Source organism: Phalangium opilio, unplaced genomic scaffold (genome assembly GCF_054372755.1).
Source record: "Phalangium opilio isolate 3A_F unplaced genomic scaffold, DU_Popi_V2 ptg000086l_1, whole genome shotgun sequence".
Taxonomy (NCBI): Eukaryota; Metazoa; Arthropoda; class Arachnida; order Opiliones; family Phalangiidae; genus Phalangium; species Phalangium opilio.
Window position 1 is genome coordinate 973,677 of NW_028324191.1, and position 18,745 is coordinate 992,421.

The 18,745-nt window shown below is 36.7% G+C and overlaps 1 protein-coding gene and 1 long non-coding RNA gene across 2 annotated transcripts in view; one reads left to right on the top strand and one right to left on the bottom strand.

Annotated features, from left to right (window-relative positions):
- Window positions 1-13,374, bottom strand: part of LOC149650532 (uncharacterized) — a 47,735-nt gene extending 34,361 nt beyond the window's left edge. The window contains exon 1 of the long non-coding RNA XR_016371567.1: window positions 13,254-13,374. This is a non-coding gene — a long non-coding RNA (uncharacterized LOC149650532). The remainder of the gene's footprint in view (window positions 1-13,253) is intronic.
- On the top strand, window positions 344-1,525 carry LOC149650534 (uncharacterized). Its single transcript, XM_089849153.1, has 2 exons — window positions 344-534; window positions 830-1,525. Exon 2 carries the CDS (start codon window positions 897-899, stop codon window positions 1,227-1,229), a length of 333 nt encoding a protein of 110 aa, XP_089705279.1. The 5' UTR covers window positions 344-534; window positions 830-896; the 3' UTR covers window positions 1,230-1,525.
- Window positions 13,375-18,745: the final 5,371 nt, after the last annotated feature.

An 18,745-nucleotide genomic window follows, 5' to 3' on the forward strand; every position in this document is an offset into this window, starting at 1 on the left:
TTTAGCAGAGTCGAGGGACTACACAATTATTCATAGCCGATTATAAAGGGAGTCGAGGGGCTACTCACTTAATCATTGCCTGTTTTAGTGGGTGTCGAGGGGCTACTCACTTAATCATTGCCTGTTTTAGTGGGTGTCGAGGGGCTACTCACTTAATCATTGCCTGTTTTAGTGGGTGTCGAGGGGATATTCACTTTATCTTTGGAGATTTTAAAAGGGAATCGAGGGGCTACTCACTTAATCATTACCTGTTTTAGTGGGTGTCGAGGGGATATTCACTTAATCTTTGGAGATTTTAAAAGGGAATCGAAGGGCTTCTCACTTAATCATTGCCTGTTTTTAATGGTAGTCGAGGGGCTACTCACTCAATCTTTGGCGACTTATAAAAGGGAGTCCGGGAGGCTACAGAATGATTCCTCTTAAATGTATGGATTCTTGTTACTATACATGGGGTACGATAGTATAGCTACGTAGATGGTTGCCGTTTTTATTATAATGGGGAATACCTTTGGAAAGAGTCGTATGGGTGAAAAGGTAATATATAGGTAATACTATTAGCCATACATTACCAGGGTCAAGCTTGACTCAAATAACATTCTTGATTACCCCAAACCCCTTTGGCCGAGAATGTTATTTGGGTGAAAAAGTAACGCATTGGTAATATGGTTTTAGCCATACCTAACCTTTTAAAACCCCTGATCTATTCAAACACTTACTGTTTTCGCGTTACACTGGCAAACTTAACGCTGTTACTTATACCGCTGATTGGCTTATGTTAAGTACAGGTGGCTACTTCTGTTTATTCATTGAATATCCGTTTATCGTTTAGTCTTCAAAATGAACTGCATCACCATTGGGTACGTGAAAGAGGAAATAGCCAAATGCCATAAAGGCCCATGCCGGGATCTTTGAGCAAACTGTTCAACATGGGCCAGTTGGTTGACGCCATGCTCGCTACTTTTGAAAAAAAATTTCAACCATGGCGGCTGTGTAAAACTGTTCCCGATTCATCCGCGAGTGACAAATCTAACAACTCTAGCGCTTTCAGAAGATCATTCCGTCAAATTCAACCCCCAATTATTTGGAAAAGGGTGGCCTATGAAGATAAAGATCCAAATGACGTTGAAATGGAAGAGGAAAGCTATACGATGTTCGTTAGAGAGAAAATTAACCTCCTTCCCATACCAAATCCTTTGAAAATGTACCTGAACCATGACCGCAAACTTTAATAACCCTGAAAGATTCAGTCGAAACTCTTTTTTTTTTCTTTAGTTCTCTATACCCCTTTTTCTTATTGTTATTTACAAGAGAAAGTCTCTCTATAAAAAGAAAGATTACTTCATAATTATTGAATTTTTTCTTTCCAATTTTTTTAGAATGCACGCAAAATTAAAAACATCCTTGTCAAAATTTTCTTTTATAAAAGTTTTAAGGTAGTTTTGATTATAGAAATGTAACTATAATTAATTACTAGTTAGTTAATAATTTTAAGCAAATAAAGAATATTTGCTCGAATGTTTAATAATTGATGGGGAATGCTTCTTTTTACCATTTTGTTGTTTCTTTTTAAAACTATAAACGGGGTTACTTATTTCTCCCACTAACAAGACTTAAGTACTAGATCCTCTTTATAAAGTTGATATTAATCTCAAATCCTTATAATTTCGTAAATATTTCTTTATAAGTAACGGTTATGAAACAGAAATTGCTTTTATTTTAATACGTATGTCGCGAGTAAAGAATTAATAATAAAACAACAACCGAAAAAAAGCATATTTCTTTTCTATAGTTGTAGAAGTTTCTTTTCTATAGTTGTAGAAGTTTATTTTCTATAGTTGTAGAAGTTTCTTTTCTATAGTTGTAGAAGTTTATTTTCTATAGTTGTAGAAGTTTCTTTTCTATAGTTGTAGAAGTTTCTTTTCTTTAATAAAAACGTGATATCTCCAATCATAATGGTCTTAATGTTTTTAAATTAGACCTAGGCTTAAAAATATTGTTTAGAGCCCATCGAGATTTGAAAACCCCATTCTTCTAATACTCTTAGTGAAAAAATGTCCGTTATTTGACACCAGATATACCGCCTCTTTGGAGAGAGAGAGAGAGAAAGAATTCCTCCCTTAAAGTATACGGGAAGAAGCAGCCAGGGAAGAAGGGGACTTTTTTAATCCTTAGATGTTGTCGAAGAAAGCGCAAATATACATCAGAGCGGTTTTTTTAAAGGTACACGGTGACATTACGAATTTTCTAACGCTTCGTCGCTCATAGTATAAAGGTGTAGTATAGCGTTTCAGGTATAACCACCTGTTTTTGTAGATTTGTTTTGTTTTTAAAAATATTTGACTCTCCAAAAACCTATTAAAAAACCTCATGTTATTTAGACCCTAATTTTGAAAGATTAAATGCATTAAACATAACTGAATTATAAAATATATCAAGTTAAAGTTAGGTTGTCAATAAAGAAAACAACACCCCACCGTGTCACGTGATTCAAAACAAAATTTCTCTGTCACAAGGAAAAGCAAAACTCCGCACGAGATTTTGAAAATAAAAATTCTCATGGAATGATTCGAGGATATTCCATGGCTTTTATTGTTTTTGTATTGGGATCTCATATTTATTTATGTCGGCTGCCGTTTAAACTGCATATGTGCGTCTTTGTTTCGCGGTCCTCGGGTCTCCTTGGAAGTTATAGTGGTATGTACAGGGTGTTTACGATAAGTCTGACGTAAATTAAAAGGTGTGTTCTTAGGGTCAAACTGAGTCAGTGGCAAGTGTCACCAGAACATGGATGGGGTCTACAACATTTAGTTACGTGCAGAGATATGAGCTCCCAAAACATGGATTGGCCCCTATCGTCGTAAATAAAGTTCTGCTTACACTTTCCACTCAGTTTGACCCTATGAGAGCACAATCTCTAATTTATGGCAGACTTATCAGAAACACCCTGTATCGTAAGTACTCTTTCGAAGTGCTCATACCGAGTTTAGGTTATGGATTAGGTTTTCATTGAGAAATCGAGGGATTAAACTGAGATGCGTTTTTTTTTCTTCTCTCTAAACATTTGGCCGGAGATGGGTTGGATGTTTTAAAACTTCCCGTAAAGAAATGAAAAACGTTTGGCAAACACCTTTTCAGGAGTCTAGAAAAATGGAAGCCTTATTTTTATATGGCGATGCCCAAATCATATTGGGTTTCAAAGATGTTAAAAATAAGCGGGGACCCTTACGTTGGGCCCCCTTTTCGACCATATGCTACCCTAGTCCCGCCTAAAACTACCTTTTTTATCCGCTTCAAGAAACCAAATTCAGTATATATGAGAATGCCTTTAAAATTATATAAAGTTATTGCCTAATTTTTCTTAATACTACTATATGGGGGATCAAATAGGAGCTCGGAGTTCGACGAATAACGATTGTTTGTTCGCTTATTCTTGGTTTAGATGTAGTGTTGCCACTGGTTTGGGAAAAATGTGTGGAAAAAACTAGGAATTTTAACGTTGACATCGGAGAATTTTATTTAATGGGGAAGATTTTTTGGGTTTTTGGAATTGTAATAACGAACGTACTTTCCAAATTAAGAGTTGACTCTAGACAAGTGTCGCGAGTCATTTGCTCTAGCTCCTTTAGTGCACAAATCATTCTTAACAAATATCCCTGTTAACATTGACAACTAATTTTTCTTGTTGTTATTTGGTCTAAAAAATAATTACGGAAAATCAAATGAAGGAAATACAGGTAGTATACCACTGAAAATTATTTCAAATTGTAGCAACCGTATGAAAGGTCAACCCCCTGTTTTTCCTGACCAATATAACAATGTCGGTATGATCAAAAAGAGTAGTTGAAAATAGGTATGGTTGCACTTTTGTAGAGAGGGGAACCCTTTATGGTGAATACGGTCTAAAAAGGGGCTTCTATTATGACATGTTGGCCATCCGGCTAGCGTCATGACAATCTACAACACACCCACCCCCTACCAGCGAGAAAAAACTCAACATCCCTGCATCTCTCCAAAATACCATTGAATACAATAGGTTCTCGAACGATTTCGCTAAATAGGGGCTTAACCCCAAGGTTCGTAAAGAAAGCGCTATATAAGGTTGCCTCGATCGCGCCGTTTTCTTTTGATTTTTTCTCGTTATTTGATTGGTCTCTCCCTGACTCTCTCTGTGACGTAGTACGTGGAGATTCTGCAGACGACCATAGCTCAAATATACAGCGTAGAGGCTATAAGTTATGGACAAGGCTTAGATAAAATCAATTAATTTTGATTAGTTCCTATTTTTTAACTTGTTTTAATGACCTAAATAAAATATTTAACATGCCGTACGGTGGAGCAAAGTGTGCAATAACTGGATGTGATAATAAATTTTCCGTAACTTCTAAAAATGTGGACAAGAATCATATCAGTTACTTTACATTACCAAAGGACTCAAAAATCCGAAGAATATGGATTTCTAAATGTTACAATCCTAAAATTAATACTACTTATGCAAGAATTTGCTCGGAACATTTCAAAGACGAAGATTTTGTAAGAGATTTTAAAGCTGAACTGATGGGAACGAAGCCTAAAAGACGGTTAAATTCAAGCGCAGTTCCTTCTATGAAGTTACCATACCAACAGTCTGTGTGTGTGAAAAGTTCAGAAGCAAGAGAGTCTAGAGCCAGATGTAGAGAAAGAAGAAAACTTATTGATCAGTTAGTAAATTCAGAACTGTTAGAATCTACCAACATTTCTTCCAAATCAAGTATATTATCTAATGAAACTTCCAACGTATTTACTATTGATACGCCCAATATTACTATTGATACGTCCAATGTTACTCTTGTTACGCCCAATACTACTATTGATACGCCCAATACTACTATTGATACGCCCAATACTACTATTGATACGCCCAATACTACTATTGATACGCCCAATGTTCCTATTGATACGTCCAATGTTGCTATTGATACGTCCAATGTTACTATTTCCTCTGGCTCAAGTGTGTCATGTAACAACATTATCAACGTTAGTATTACTACCGAATCGTCAAGTACTAACAACACGACCAATAGCGTATTATTCAATGTTAATACTGAAATTATCAAAGCCTGTGATAATTTACACGATTCTAGTCTACAAAATAATTCAAGTGAGAAAGTATTAAAGCTTTACAATGAAGATATGAATGTTTGTAAGGAAAAATCAAGTTGCTTGAAAATGGTTCCTATTAATGAAGGTCAATGTTTAAAGTGTTCTCGGTGTTACTGCAATTGTGATGGTATAGAAGAATTAAGAAAAAGTAACATTTTCTGGAAAAACTTTGAACGTTCAGAAAAAGAGAAAAGAACGTTAGCCAAGCACTTAAACAATGCTAAACATCGGCTTTTGAAAAAAAAAAGCGAAAGAATAAGCTTCAATACTATGAAATTGCTCGTCAAAACGCTACTATTCGCAGTTTGAATAAAGAAGTAAAGCGTTTACAGAAAAAAGTTAAAGACAGTGAGAAGTATCACGGAAAATACATGGGGTGTTTAGAGAAAATATTTACACAAAGTCAAATAAAAATAAAAAACTGTTGGGGAAGAAGAAAGTCAACTGGGACCGTGAAGTCATAGCGAACGCTTTCACACTCCGTTATCTAAGTAAACGAGCGTATGTCTATTTGAGAGACCAAAAAAATATTCCACTACCTGGTATATCAACTCTACAACGCTACGCTTCCCAAATATATCTAAGAAAAGGCTTAATTGCTGATGTTATTTCATTGATAAAGTCAATAGGTCAAACTCTCTCCAATACAGAGAAACTTATATATATATATATATATATATACTGTACTATCATTTGACGAAGTTAACGTCAAATAGTTTTATGAGTACGACGTCAAAAATGACCAGATAATTGGCAAACACAAATATCTGCAAGTCATAATGGCTAGGGGTTTGTTTGGAAAATGGAAACAACCCATATATTTAGAGTTTGACCAGAAAATGACCAAGGATATTTAATCAAGCGCCATTACGGAGATGCAAAAAGCTGGATTTACTGTTGTGGCTTGCGTCAATGATATGGGAGGAGGGAATATGGGACTTTGGCGTGAACTTGGTATAAATATAAATAGAACCTGGTTTGACAACCCAGCCCTTCCGAATGAGAAAATATACTGTTTCGCTGACGCACCGCATGCATTGAAACTAGTCAGAAATTGGTTTTTGGAAACTGGATTTGATTTAGAAGGAGCTACTGTTAAGAAAAATTTTGTTGTGACTGTATTTAAGCAAGACAGAGCTGAATTGAAGATGTGCAACAAGCTTACCAAACTTCACCTTGAGTGTATCAAAACACAGCGGCAAAACGTTCGCCTAGCTGCGGAACTGTTGTCAGGAACTGTAGCTACGGCTGTTAAGAGACTGCCTTCGTTACCCAATGAAGGTGAAGAAGAATCGCGAACAAAAACAGTTGAGTTCCTTGAAATCGTCAACAGTTGGTTCGATGTCATGAATAGTTACAGCCAAAATAATGGTACCAAAAGTGGGTATGGTGTGAATTTCAAAGAGCAGACAGCAGCTTTAGAAAATATGAGCCACCTGATGCAAGCGATAAGATGTTTCAACAAAAAGGTGTGCCGTTTAATAGTTTGCAGCTTTTTCAAAAAAGAATTATTATATCCAATAAATCACTTCAATCTCTCTGGTATGATCTGACATATAAGTATGGAATTAATTATATTTTGACACACCGTCTAAATCACGACAGTTTGTAAAATTTCTTTTCCCAACTGCGAACACGTGGTGGGCTTGATGATCACCCGACACCATTAAACGCTCTAGCCCGAATTAAAATGTTTATTCTGGGTAAAAACCCCGGAATCCTACAAAGAAATTCCAACACGCAATCACAGACCAATGATGAGTACTTGGTTACAAAAGTATTTGAACCAACAGATGTAGAAGAAATTGATGATGTTGATGAAATTGACTTTCTTTTCAATGCTGGCTTAGATTCAACTGCAAACTGTGATAGTACAATTCTAACGCCATTCAATTCAACGCCAATCATTCGACCTAAACTAAATAATATTACCAATTGCATTCAGAATGTAGCGCTTTCACCATCCAAAACAAGTACACCAAAAACGAGTACCTTTGAGCCTTCACTACAAACAACACTAAGAAGAAATTATAAACAAGTTGGGAAACCAAAATAAACCTCTCCGAGTCGAGACGAATTTACTTTCCAAACACAGGTCCACCATGGACGAAAAAATACTGAAGGACGGATGGCAGAGGGAGAAAGTTGAAAAATTCTTGTGAATTCGCCTTCTAGCGGCAGATAGTAGCAAACCAGATAGTGAGGAATCAACGTTCTAACGAGGGAAGCAGTTAAAGTCTTATTTTGTCTAGATGGCGCTAGCGTTTTCCGGGATTTGACTCCGCATTTTCATAAACCCCTCCATTTTGGGGCTGAAAAGGGGGAAGTAAGCTTTACATTGGTTGTTTAGTCGCTTAGTAATGGGGGCAGTAATGGGCTGACATTGGTTCTTCAGTATTACTTCGTCCATGGGTCCACCAGCCAATGAGAAAAACCGGAAATACGTAGCTCAAATTGGCGGGATATTGCGAAAGGTTTAATCGTTTAACATTTCCCTGTGTATTCTCATAATTCTAATGAGCACCTTATATCTATCACTTAAGTGTGTATTTAACTTTCGGCTCACTCTGAACCGTTAACACCTCTTGTAAGAGGACACGAAACAAGGTCAATTCTGGCTTAAAACTAGGGTATCTTATTTTATAGACCCAATCGCTTCAACGCTTATAGAGAGACGAAGTATTAAAAGCCATATTATGTAGTGAAATTATAAGTTGCGTTTACACTATATTTAAATGTAGTAAAGCTGAATTAAAAAGTAAACAACAAATTTGAAATGTTAATATCAAAAGATGTTCTTGGAATATTGAGATGAAACAGAGCTTTGTAGCTACACAACTACTAAAAGAATCGTAATGCCGAAAAATATTTAAAATATTTCCTTTTAATATTTAGGAGATCTTATCATCCTACTCGCTTTATATTAACTTTGATATGCGTGTAGTGTTTCGATTCGGATGCAATCTTCATTACTCGTTCTATATTAACTCTCACTTGTGTCATTACATAGAAATAAGTTTATCTTAAATAATTAATTAATTAAATATAAATGATATTAATTATTTTAATCGCCAGTAAATAACTTTAAAAATAGTTAAATCGTTTAAAATAAAGTTGTTCCTATTATCTTTCGAAACTTTGCTAACATTGACGTTTAAAGTGAAGGGTACCCCTCTTGCCCGCTTTCTTCAAATTTTGGGGTATATATACGATTCGTTTCCATTATAATAATAGATAAAAACGCATTCGCGTGAACCGATGGTGGAAGCCCTGCCATTGGGAGGCTAGACGTTTCTCGTAACCCTAGCCGATCGCCGCGTAGATCTTGAAACCAATAATAGATAAAAACGCATTCGCGTGAACCGATGGTGGAAGCCCTGCCATTGGGAGGCTAGACGTTTCTCGTAACCCTAGCCGATCGCCGCGTATCTCTTGAAACCAAACGATGACGAAGGAAAAGAAGCTAGAATGGACTGACTGGCGTCCATGTGGAATGGACAAAGACCTGAAGATGGTGGTGCATAGAAGCTAGTGTCAATGTGGAATTGACGAAGAACAGAAGATGATGGTGCATAGAAACTGGTGTCAAGGTGAAATTGACGAAGAACAGAAGATGGTTGTGCTTGGAAGCAAGCAAGTACAGACTAGTGTCCATGTGGGATGGACAAAGAATAGCAGATTGTGGTCCTTAGAAGCCGGTTAGTAAAGACTGGTGTTGGTAGATGAATGGCCAAATTTCCGTGAACCGCGAACGCGTTCCGGAAATCGGGTATTTGTTTGCTCCGATTTGTAAACTGCGAACGCGGTCACGTGGGGTCTGACAGACAGACACACACACAGACAGACAGACAGACACGGCCAGTGTAATACCTCTCCGTGACGTCATCGTCACTCGGAGAGGTAAAAAACGTCTTGGTTTGGACCAAGACCGAAAAAACAAACGATATGTGTGAGGTTTATCAATTGGCTGAAGTTTCAGATATTGCAATTTTTTTTAGTTATTTTTATCCATTTTATCCTTAAAAAATATTAAATTCAATCAACTGATTTTACTGTTAATCGATCTAGTCCCTCTAAATTAATTGAAAAAATTACATATCTACGCTTTTTCAAGAACAATTACATTTTCCGAAAACATTTTATCATGAAATTAATTATTTTCAAGGGAGTACGTGCTGAGGGATCAATAATGAATATTTGAAACACTGTCTAAAAAGACCAAGCGAACTTTGACATAATTCGAAAGGATAATGTAAATTTTTAAAAGTCGATTCCAAACCAGGGTGTTGCACGAATTCATACATTTAATTTCGTATATCGAAATGCTACATTTCTAATGTCGCGACTATGAAGGAAAGGTTGCACTGCAATTTCCCTCTTCGTACTTTATAGTTTTATAACGTCACCACCCCTTTCTACATTGTTGGCGTTACTTGTACACCGGTAACGTATTACGCATAATCATTTTAGCACGCGTAAATACCATTTCGGAAAACACACAGTGGCGAGGCCACCATTGGGTATTATCTCATGCACCAAGGGTCACCGCCAGACGGTAACAAAGTTGACTACAAGCAGGAGGCTAGTCAACTTGCACTGCCTATAGCGGTGCTTCTGGGCGAGAGAGAGAGAAGACCTTAATGGCGGCATCACACCTGTGTTTTAATTCTCTGTATGTAATTTCTAAAATGGTCTACTCTCTTACAAATGTACACCGATTAGACTGAGTGATCGGTCCTTCAGGCGCTAGCGAGTGTCAAGCCACAACAATAATCATTCTTGTACACGAACGTTTTATAGTTTTAGGTTATTAAGGTTGGTGGGCAAGTCCGGAGAGTCATGTACCGTTCACTAATGTGAAAAGGTTTCGACCTATATGGTAATATTTGCTGGGTGTATTGCGTCGGCTCAGATGACCCAAAACACTGGAACCACTGGTGATTGTAAAATTTTATATTAAAGGCCGACTTCCACCGAAAAGGGTTCTTACGAACTGAAGACCGTGCATCGATTCTTAACAATAGAGCGACCATGCCAATTTTCGAGTCCCCACTGGGGCAAAATTTGGAGGGGTTCTTACGAACTGAAAACCTTGCTATGCGGGTTCTTACGAACTGAAGATAAACAATAGAAAGTCTCTTAAATATTTTATTCCCGATTTTTACGACCCTCTGAAGGAAAATATCTATTGTTTATCTTCAGTTCGTAAGAACCCCCGTATCAAGGTTTTCAGTTCGTAAGAACCGCTCAAAATTTTGTCCAGCGGGGATTCGAAAATCGGCACGGTCGCTCCATTGTTACTCTCGATGCACGGTTTTCAGTTCGTAAGAACCCTTTTCGATGGAAGTCGGCCTTTAAGTTAAGTGTGACCTTCTTCGTTTAACTGGTAATTAATGGAGATGAATATAACAAGCCATTGGTACTGAAACGTATTTCTTTTTATGTAATCTTTACCCTTACCTTTGGTTATATACCGTTTTCATATTTGTCCAGTGTTACAGATAGCTACCTACTAAATGAAACCACACAGGATAAACGATGTTGCTTTGTCTTAAATAGACGACATTAGTTATTTAGTTTATTAACTAGTCTGAACAAAATAAATTTAAATTATCATTTGAACATCAGTCTTCTTAGCAACTTACAGATTTAAACTTTTTTGGGTGCAAATTTGAAAATTTGTCAAACCAGCAACAATTAAATCTATGTCCGTCAAGGTGCTTACACGAAATCCCTTGAAAATAATTAATTTCATGATAAAATGTTTTCGGAAAATGTAATTGTTCTTGAAAAAGCGTAGATATGTAATTTTTTCAATTAATTTAGAGGGACTAGATCGATTAACAGTAAAATCAGTTGATTGAATTTAATATTTTTTAAGGATTAAATGGATAAAAATAACTAAAAAAAATTGCAATATCTGAAACTTCAGCCAATTGATAAACCTCACACATATCGTTTGTTTTTTCGGTCTTGGTCCAAACCAAGACGTTTTTTTATAATATCTGTCACTTCAGTCTTAATGTAATTAAATTTTGAATAATTATGTTAGCTTTACCGTATATATATATATATATATATATTTATATATATAGGCGCTAGCCCATTTGCGAGAAGGTTCAAGGTAGTTTGACCATAAAGGATAGGTTTGACTAAATTGACTCTGCGAGACTTCAAAATTCCAATCGTGCCGAGACTGCCGACTACCGTGTAGTTTTAAATCTAACTTAATACCACTACCAAAACCTGGTACCACTTGGCAAGCCCTTCATTTGGGTCTAAACTCTAGAGTGATGCGGTTTATTGTGTTTGAAAGAGAAAAGTTAAGAGTAGAAATTGGAAGAAAGCTTCAATTTTTAAACTGGTCCCGCCTCAATTCCCATCAAAAAACTTAATTATTAATTTTTTCAATTAAAAACTGGTCCAAGCAACCAATAAACTGGTTTTGGACCAGTGGACGTGTGCTATTTCTAAGTCTGGTAGTGTTAAAATTGTAACAATACTCCTGTTAAAAAGGCACAAATACTGTAACATCCACCGCCCCAAACTTTAAGTTTCGCTCCTTCTCAATGGCTCTCTTTCAATATGGGAAAAATGCTTTTAAATGACAATTTATTTAAGTGTAAGAATTAAACAGGAAAATGGAGGCTGAGTGTAAGATAAGTGTAGTTTTAATTATAATTTGTTAGTTTAGTTATAAGGTATCCATGAATTTCCCAAAAACATTCGTGTTTTGGGTTGATTTCACATTAATTATACTTGATTAAGTTTAATTTAACGGTTTATCTAGTGTGGATACAAGTTTCGATAAAATATTAACTTTAATTGCAATTACCCTAAAATATGTAAGAGCTTTCGATGTATTTCAATGATGAATTAAATTAATTTGAAAGTGAAACAGGAAACATCTGTGGCTGTGCGAAAAACTTGTGATGTTTTAATATTAATTTGAGCGCGGTTCGTGAGAGTGGATTAAGCTTAAAAGTATAATTTATTGGAATTTTTTACCCTAATTGCAACGTTTAGTGAAGTTTAACATTTTTGCCAGTCTTTATTTTACCCAAAACTTTTGAATTTCGCGCCAATTAATGTACTTTAAAGATAGTTTAAATTAACTTAAGTCTGAAATAGAAAACATTGGGATTTACCAATGGCTTGGGTAGTTTTAAATAAGATTAAAAGTTATTTGAGTTTTTATCCAAAAAATGAATATATTTGGTTTAATTTCACGTTAATTATATTTAATTGAGTGACAATTAACGTAGGATTGTGTTTCGGCAGTGTTCATTTAGGTTATAAAATGACTTTCAATATATACTTCACGTTAATTGCAATTTTTAGTGGACCTTTTGAATCTTATTTTACCCTACACTTTCGAATTTCGCGCCTATTAATGTATTTTAAAGATAATTTAAATTAACTTAAGTGTGAAATTGAAAACATGGGGCTATACTAACAGCTTGTGCAGTTTTAATCTTAATTAAGTATTTTATTTCAAAGTTACTCGAGTTCTCATCCAAATATGTATATTTCATGTTTAAATTCACGTTAATTATACTTAATTAAGTTGAAATTAATGAAGGATTGAGGTTTGGCAGTGTTGATTTAGCTTATAAAATGAGTTTCAAATCACCTTTATAGTAAAGTTCAGAAGAGTTTTTTCATTCTTGCCAACACATTGCGTTCAATTTCTATCACACCCCGTGCTAAATTTTCGGTAACATAAAGATCATCTATAACATATGTTAATGAATGATGTGATTCTATAGTTTAGCTACTTTGGCTTCAATAACAGTAATTAAATTAAATACCTAAACAATTCATAGCAATTTAGACGAATGAACAAACGGCAATGTGAACTGTGGAGATAACGAACAACGTAACCCTCCGTTGCTGACGTGGTTACGTTGGAAAAATCTGCGCTGATGTAAACATGGAAATTATTTGACTAATTAAATTACATAACGACACTGTCCTCCTGGATTAATCAGCACCACTGTTACTTATATTTATGAATTAACAAAATCCACTGTTGGTAACAAACTGCGCTAAGGTAAACACCACGACTCTTTAACTGCCGTAAGGAAAACATTTTAAACTTTTTGTCATCTTACCAGTAGTATTTTGAAGTTTTCGATCTTTTCACAGGGTGAAAAGCACTATCTTTATTTCAACACGTTAATAATTTGAATAGGTATGCCATTTTTTACATCAAATTGCAAGCGCACATGGTAAATACAGTAAGAAAACCTTGGGTTAGCCTGGTTAGGAAATGTTTCTAGCATAAAACGGAGCAGACTATATAAAGGATTCCAAAACAAATGAGAGCTGGAAATCAGCCTTTTTGATAATCTTTAAAGAGTAACTAAAATAGGGTAATGACAGCCCTCATTAAGCTCTATGGGGAAATAACATCGGGTGCTATTAGTCTATATAACTTAAGCCTTGGCCGTAAAGAACGTCGAAAAACTTACTTCAAAAGATATAAAAACCTCTATTAACTGTAATAATTTACCTGAATTACTTTTCTAGACGAAAATTCGACCTGATAACGACCTATTTCTTATTAAGGGTGCTACAGTTAATTAGAAAATACATATAAAGGTGCTCAAGCTCGGATGAAATACCAAAGTAATTTGTTAGAGTCTGCTGCTAAGAAATTAGGAAAATCAGCAAGAAAGCCAACATTTACAATTAGTCAACGTAACTTGTTAGCACCCACAAACTTAGGACCTTCTAGTTGTCAACGAGAACGAAATGATGAAAATAGGTTTAAGCCTGCTATAAGGTTAGGCTGACCTCTGACCCAAAAGTAATTTTTTGACGTACTATCTTAATTAGTTAAATTACAAAAATTAGAATTCATTAATTAAAAATCGAAACAGGTAAGTTTCCCATTTAATAAATGCTTGTTAATTTAGAAGTATTCCGAAAACTAACTTCGCTATACTTTTTCCGTATGGCCTGCCACAATTGCCTTAAAAAAACCGAAAATTTTTTAATGCTTTTTCTATGGGACGCTAACCCTAAAAACTGTGAATTTTCCTTTAACATTACGGAAGGGTGTCATGTCATATCTACAAGGGCCTACCGGCCCTGTAGAATAACGAAAATCAGAATCCGGAAAGAAATAAGCTCCTCTTAGATTTCAATGAACAAGAAGAAGGGGGTATAGAATATTTAGCGGGTTGGGTTGCAAAGAAATACATAGATAAATACCCTAACTTAAATTTAAAATCAGTTTGCTCTGTCCTAGAGCACGACTATGCAGTTCCTTCATGGGTCACACAACTCTCGTATGGTGGAATAATTGTACCATCAAATCAATTTTTGAAAGATGTTAAACAATTTGAAACCATTTTTCTCAACCATCATTACAAAAACAATGATCTTAAACAAACAATGTCAAATGAGGTTGGAGTTGTTCGAAATGTTGTGGATAAGGTGTGTCAACAATTTACGACATACCCAAGAGATATAATTGTTACATTTGTGAAAATTCGTACTTTTATACGTATGAAGTTTTTAAACCAGCTAATTCTGGAACCAAACCAAAATATAAAAGCAGCTAAAAAAAACCTTAAATTTGTTTGCTAAAAAATGAGCATGTTGTGATTATTTAAAATGTACTTCATTTAAAAAATTTATATATATATAGCTGTTACCCGCGGCGTCGCTCGCGCGTAATTAGAACTTCCAACAAAATGATATAAAGAATGGGTAGATTTTACTGATGACTGATATTTTTGTAGCACCCTAGGAGCGAGGGCACGCGGCGTTGCCCGTCAGCCCGTCGGGACATTTTTTATTATTTTTCACGCGGACATCATTCTATAAAGAAGGGTTTTAAGTTTTTGGCCGCCATTTAAAAAGATGGCAACAAATCGAAGGCGAAAGACCATTCAACCCGCCTATAGGTCAAAGGAAATCAGTGTACTAAATATTTGCGAAATCGTTTGAAACGCGCGGACTCTGTTCCATAGAGAAGATTTTTTACATTTCTGGTCGCCATTTTTTAAGATGGCGTCGGATTGGAAAAATCTTTCTTAGTACGCGCCTTCTACATATGAGTGACGTTCCTGCAAATTTTCAGCCTTCTAGGGCAAGCGGTTTGGGCGGGGCGTTGATTATCAGTCAGTCAGTCTGTCAGTCAGTCAGGACTTTGATTTATATAGTATATATATATATATTTTAAAATCAGGTACATTGGAAACAATATATATATATATATTGTTTCCAATGAACCTGATTTTAAAACTTCAAATGTACCTGATTTTTAAAATCAATCCACAAAACACTTTAAATAATAAAAAAAGGTTGTCTTCCTTAAAAATACTTTTAAATAAGCTAATAAATAAATTATAATTCAAAGAATATTAATACCAAAAACAGCGAAGTCAATATTCCCGCTTTTACGTTTAAAAAATTCTCCACGTATGACGTCACATCTATAGAACGCGGACCATAAGCAGACGAACTTTCGTCAAGAGACAGAAAATTGAAAATTCCTAGCTCCGATCGAGACCCCCTTGGCTTAACCCGACACCCATACAATACCCCGAAAAAAATATATCTTGGGCCCTTTAGGTTTTCTGAGTTAAGCCTAAAGTGTTTAAGAGTTTTTCTAACATAAATACGCTTGTATAATCTTCAAAAGATTTTTAGCTTCAAGCCGATTTCTAATGGAATATTTCTCGCTTACTTCGAAGTGTTTTGTATCGTCAAAAGCAAATAGAAAGCGCACGCGGAGAGCTACGTTAGCTGACATTGCTATCGTTGGGTAGATCAAAAGTTGAACCATAGCTTCGTTGCCCGATGAGGTAGTACTGAATGCGGGCTTCTGTATTGTTAATTACATGGTGTTTCTGATAAGTCTGACATTAATTAAGGGGGATGTTCTTTGGGTGCACGATTTTGAGTCGAATATGTAACTTCTATCTCCATTTTGTTTGCCACAAGGGAAACTGTCTTTCAATCATTGTCTTTCAATTTCTTAATTAAGTTTAAGGGGTCATCCGCAAAATACTCCATCCAATCTCAACTCGAAACCAGTGTCCCTTGTGGCAATCAAAATGGAGATAGAAGTTACATTTTCGACTCAAAATCTTTCACCCAAAGAACGTCCCCCTTAGTTTATGGCAGACTTATCAGAAACACCCTGTATATTTAAATAGATTTTGTTAAATTAATATCTCGACCCCCTACTCGATGCATAATAATGCCAGTAATTAACATTACTGCGTAGTAGATAATTAGGACTATCGTCCCTTCAACGGGTTTCCACGTATCATTCACCGAACCAAAGTTGTGACGTATACCAAAGTTGGTAGGTCAAAATATAAAAATGTTTTCGTTCCCCCTATTTCTAATTCTAATGCAAATTTGGGTAAAATGTTTTCGTTTTCCCTATTAATTTATATTTACATGATTAAAAAAGCCTAATTGCAATTAAAATTATACTATTTCATGAAAATTAGGCTTTTTTAATCACATAAATTAATATATTCTAAATAAATATACGGTATAAATTCCTAAAGCCAGTTGCAGACTGAAAATTTAGCCTTTCAAGCCAAAAAGCATATGCATTTTACACACAAGTGATACATTGGTGTTTGGCGGACGACCTTGAAATTCACGAAATGTCTCAGTGTGTCACTGGGTTTAGAGCCTGAGACCAAAAATATTGTAGTTCTACCCCATCAGATTCCATCAAAAGCGTGGCTGTCAAAAAATGTTGGGGGGGGGGGGGCTTAGTCTGCCGGTCCCTTTTTGAAATTGGCCTTTAAATAAAATCCCTATGTTGCTGGGGGAGGAAAGCGTGGCCGAAGGGTGTTCATCCCTCCCGCGAAGAGAATATTTTCCGGGGGGGGGGGGGTAGAGATGAAGGGTGTTCTTACCTTTCCACCGAAGGAGTTCATGAAAAGACTCCTTTTAACAAAAATTAAATTCCCAATTTTTTTAGCCCTCTTTTTGAAACTATTACCATGGATAAAGAATGCGCGTGAGGAAATTTGTTTTCACTCTACAGGATAGGCAACTCCCTATCTCCGACGGCAGCTTATAGGGTGTTTCCGCGAGAGTAAAAAGGGAGAAGAAATAGGGGGCGAAAACCGGTTTTCAGGGGATGTCAACATGGCGTCCTAACGTGGCCAGAGCGGGCAGCCGGCAAGGGGAGAGGAAAGGGGGAAGGTAACTTGACGTCACGCGCAAAGACCCTATTCTGTATATACTCTGTTACAACATCGGTTGTCAGCACGCGCAAACCCACGTCTGTATGTGACGTAGCTTTGTACGTGCTGTCAAGAGAAAAAACTTCAGGATCTAAAATATCCGCCAGTTTTTTTTAGCTCCAGTGCACTCTAGGCCCTAGTTTCAAATACGCGTGAAATTGCCTACAGCCTATTACACGTATTTGAAACTAAGGCCTAGATGTCCGTGCACTCGTGCTAAAAAAACTCGCGCTTATTTTAAATCCTGAAGATCCTCAAGTTTTTTGTCTATTGTCAGCACGCATAAACCTAGGTTGCATAGAGACCTAGGTTTGCGCGTGCTGACAACCGATGTTGTAACAGAGTATATACAGAATAAGGTGCCGTCCGAGATAGGGTGTTGCCTATCCTATAGCGTGAAAACAAATTTCCTCAAGCGCATGCTATTACTACCGTGAATTGATAGAAGGCCGGAGACCAAGGAGACTGTATAATAGGCGATTTAAAAAATGACGTTTCACATGGGGCGCGCGCAGAAACGCGGGAGGGAAAAATGCCATCCATCTCCGCTTTCCTCCCCCATTACATCCTTTGTACAGGGAACTTTTTAAAAAGGCCTATTATATATCCTCCTTGCTGAAAGCTCTCTCTCCCAATAAACGTGTTTTTCCCCTACCAACCTCCCCCCTCCCCAAAGACCCTTCGCTCGGGAGAGAGGAAAGGGGAAGTAGTTTCTATCAATTCACTATGCCTCTGCATTCAAAAAGCCCGCGAAATTTAAACTACATTTCTTTCCTATCTCTCTCCTCTCCGGGCGAGACGCCCGTCTCCCTCCTCCCCCTCTCACTATATACCAGGCACGGCAGGCAGGCAGGCAGTTCACTCTCTACGTCGCGCTTTCAATTCGTTTCTCGGAGAGACCAAATTCTCCGTCAGCCCCCCTTTCAAAAACGTTACCAGTGCCAGTGGCTCTCTAAGAGCGTGGCGCACATGCGCAATCGGCGCAACCGAGAGAGAAAAAGTCAGAGAGGTTTGTTTACATTATTACGCGGCCGAGGCTTGAGTTTTACGGTGTCGTGTCGGACTGTCGGTGTCTCGGTGATACTCCGATACTCGAGCCGCTTCGCGAATCGTGCGTGCCTACAGTGCTTCGGCGACGGGTTTCTCTCCGAGCTTCTCTCTCTCCGTATCGTGTACGCGTCTGATAAAATAAAAAAATCAGGGGTTGGGGGGGGGGGGTCTTGTGGCGTGGGCGTCGGGTTTTAAAAAATTCCGAAAAATTATAAAAGAAAATGATATTTGTATTTGGAAGGACGCTTATTTTGTAATTCTCTTCAAAACTATAAAAACGGTACAACTTTATGAATTTCGAAATACCCAGCAGCGGTTCCCACGGA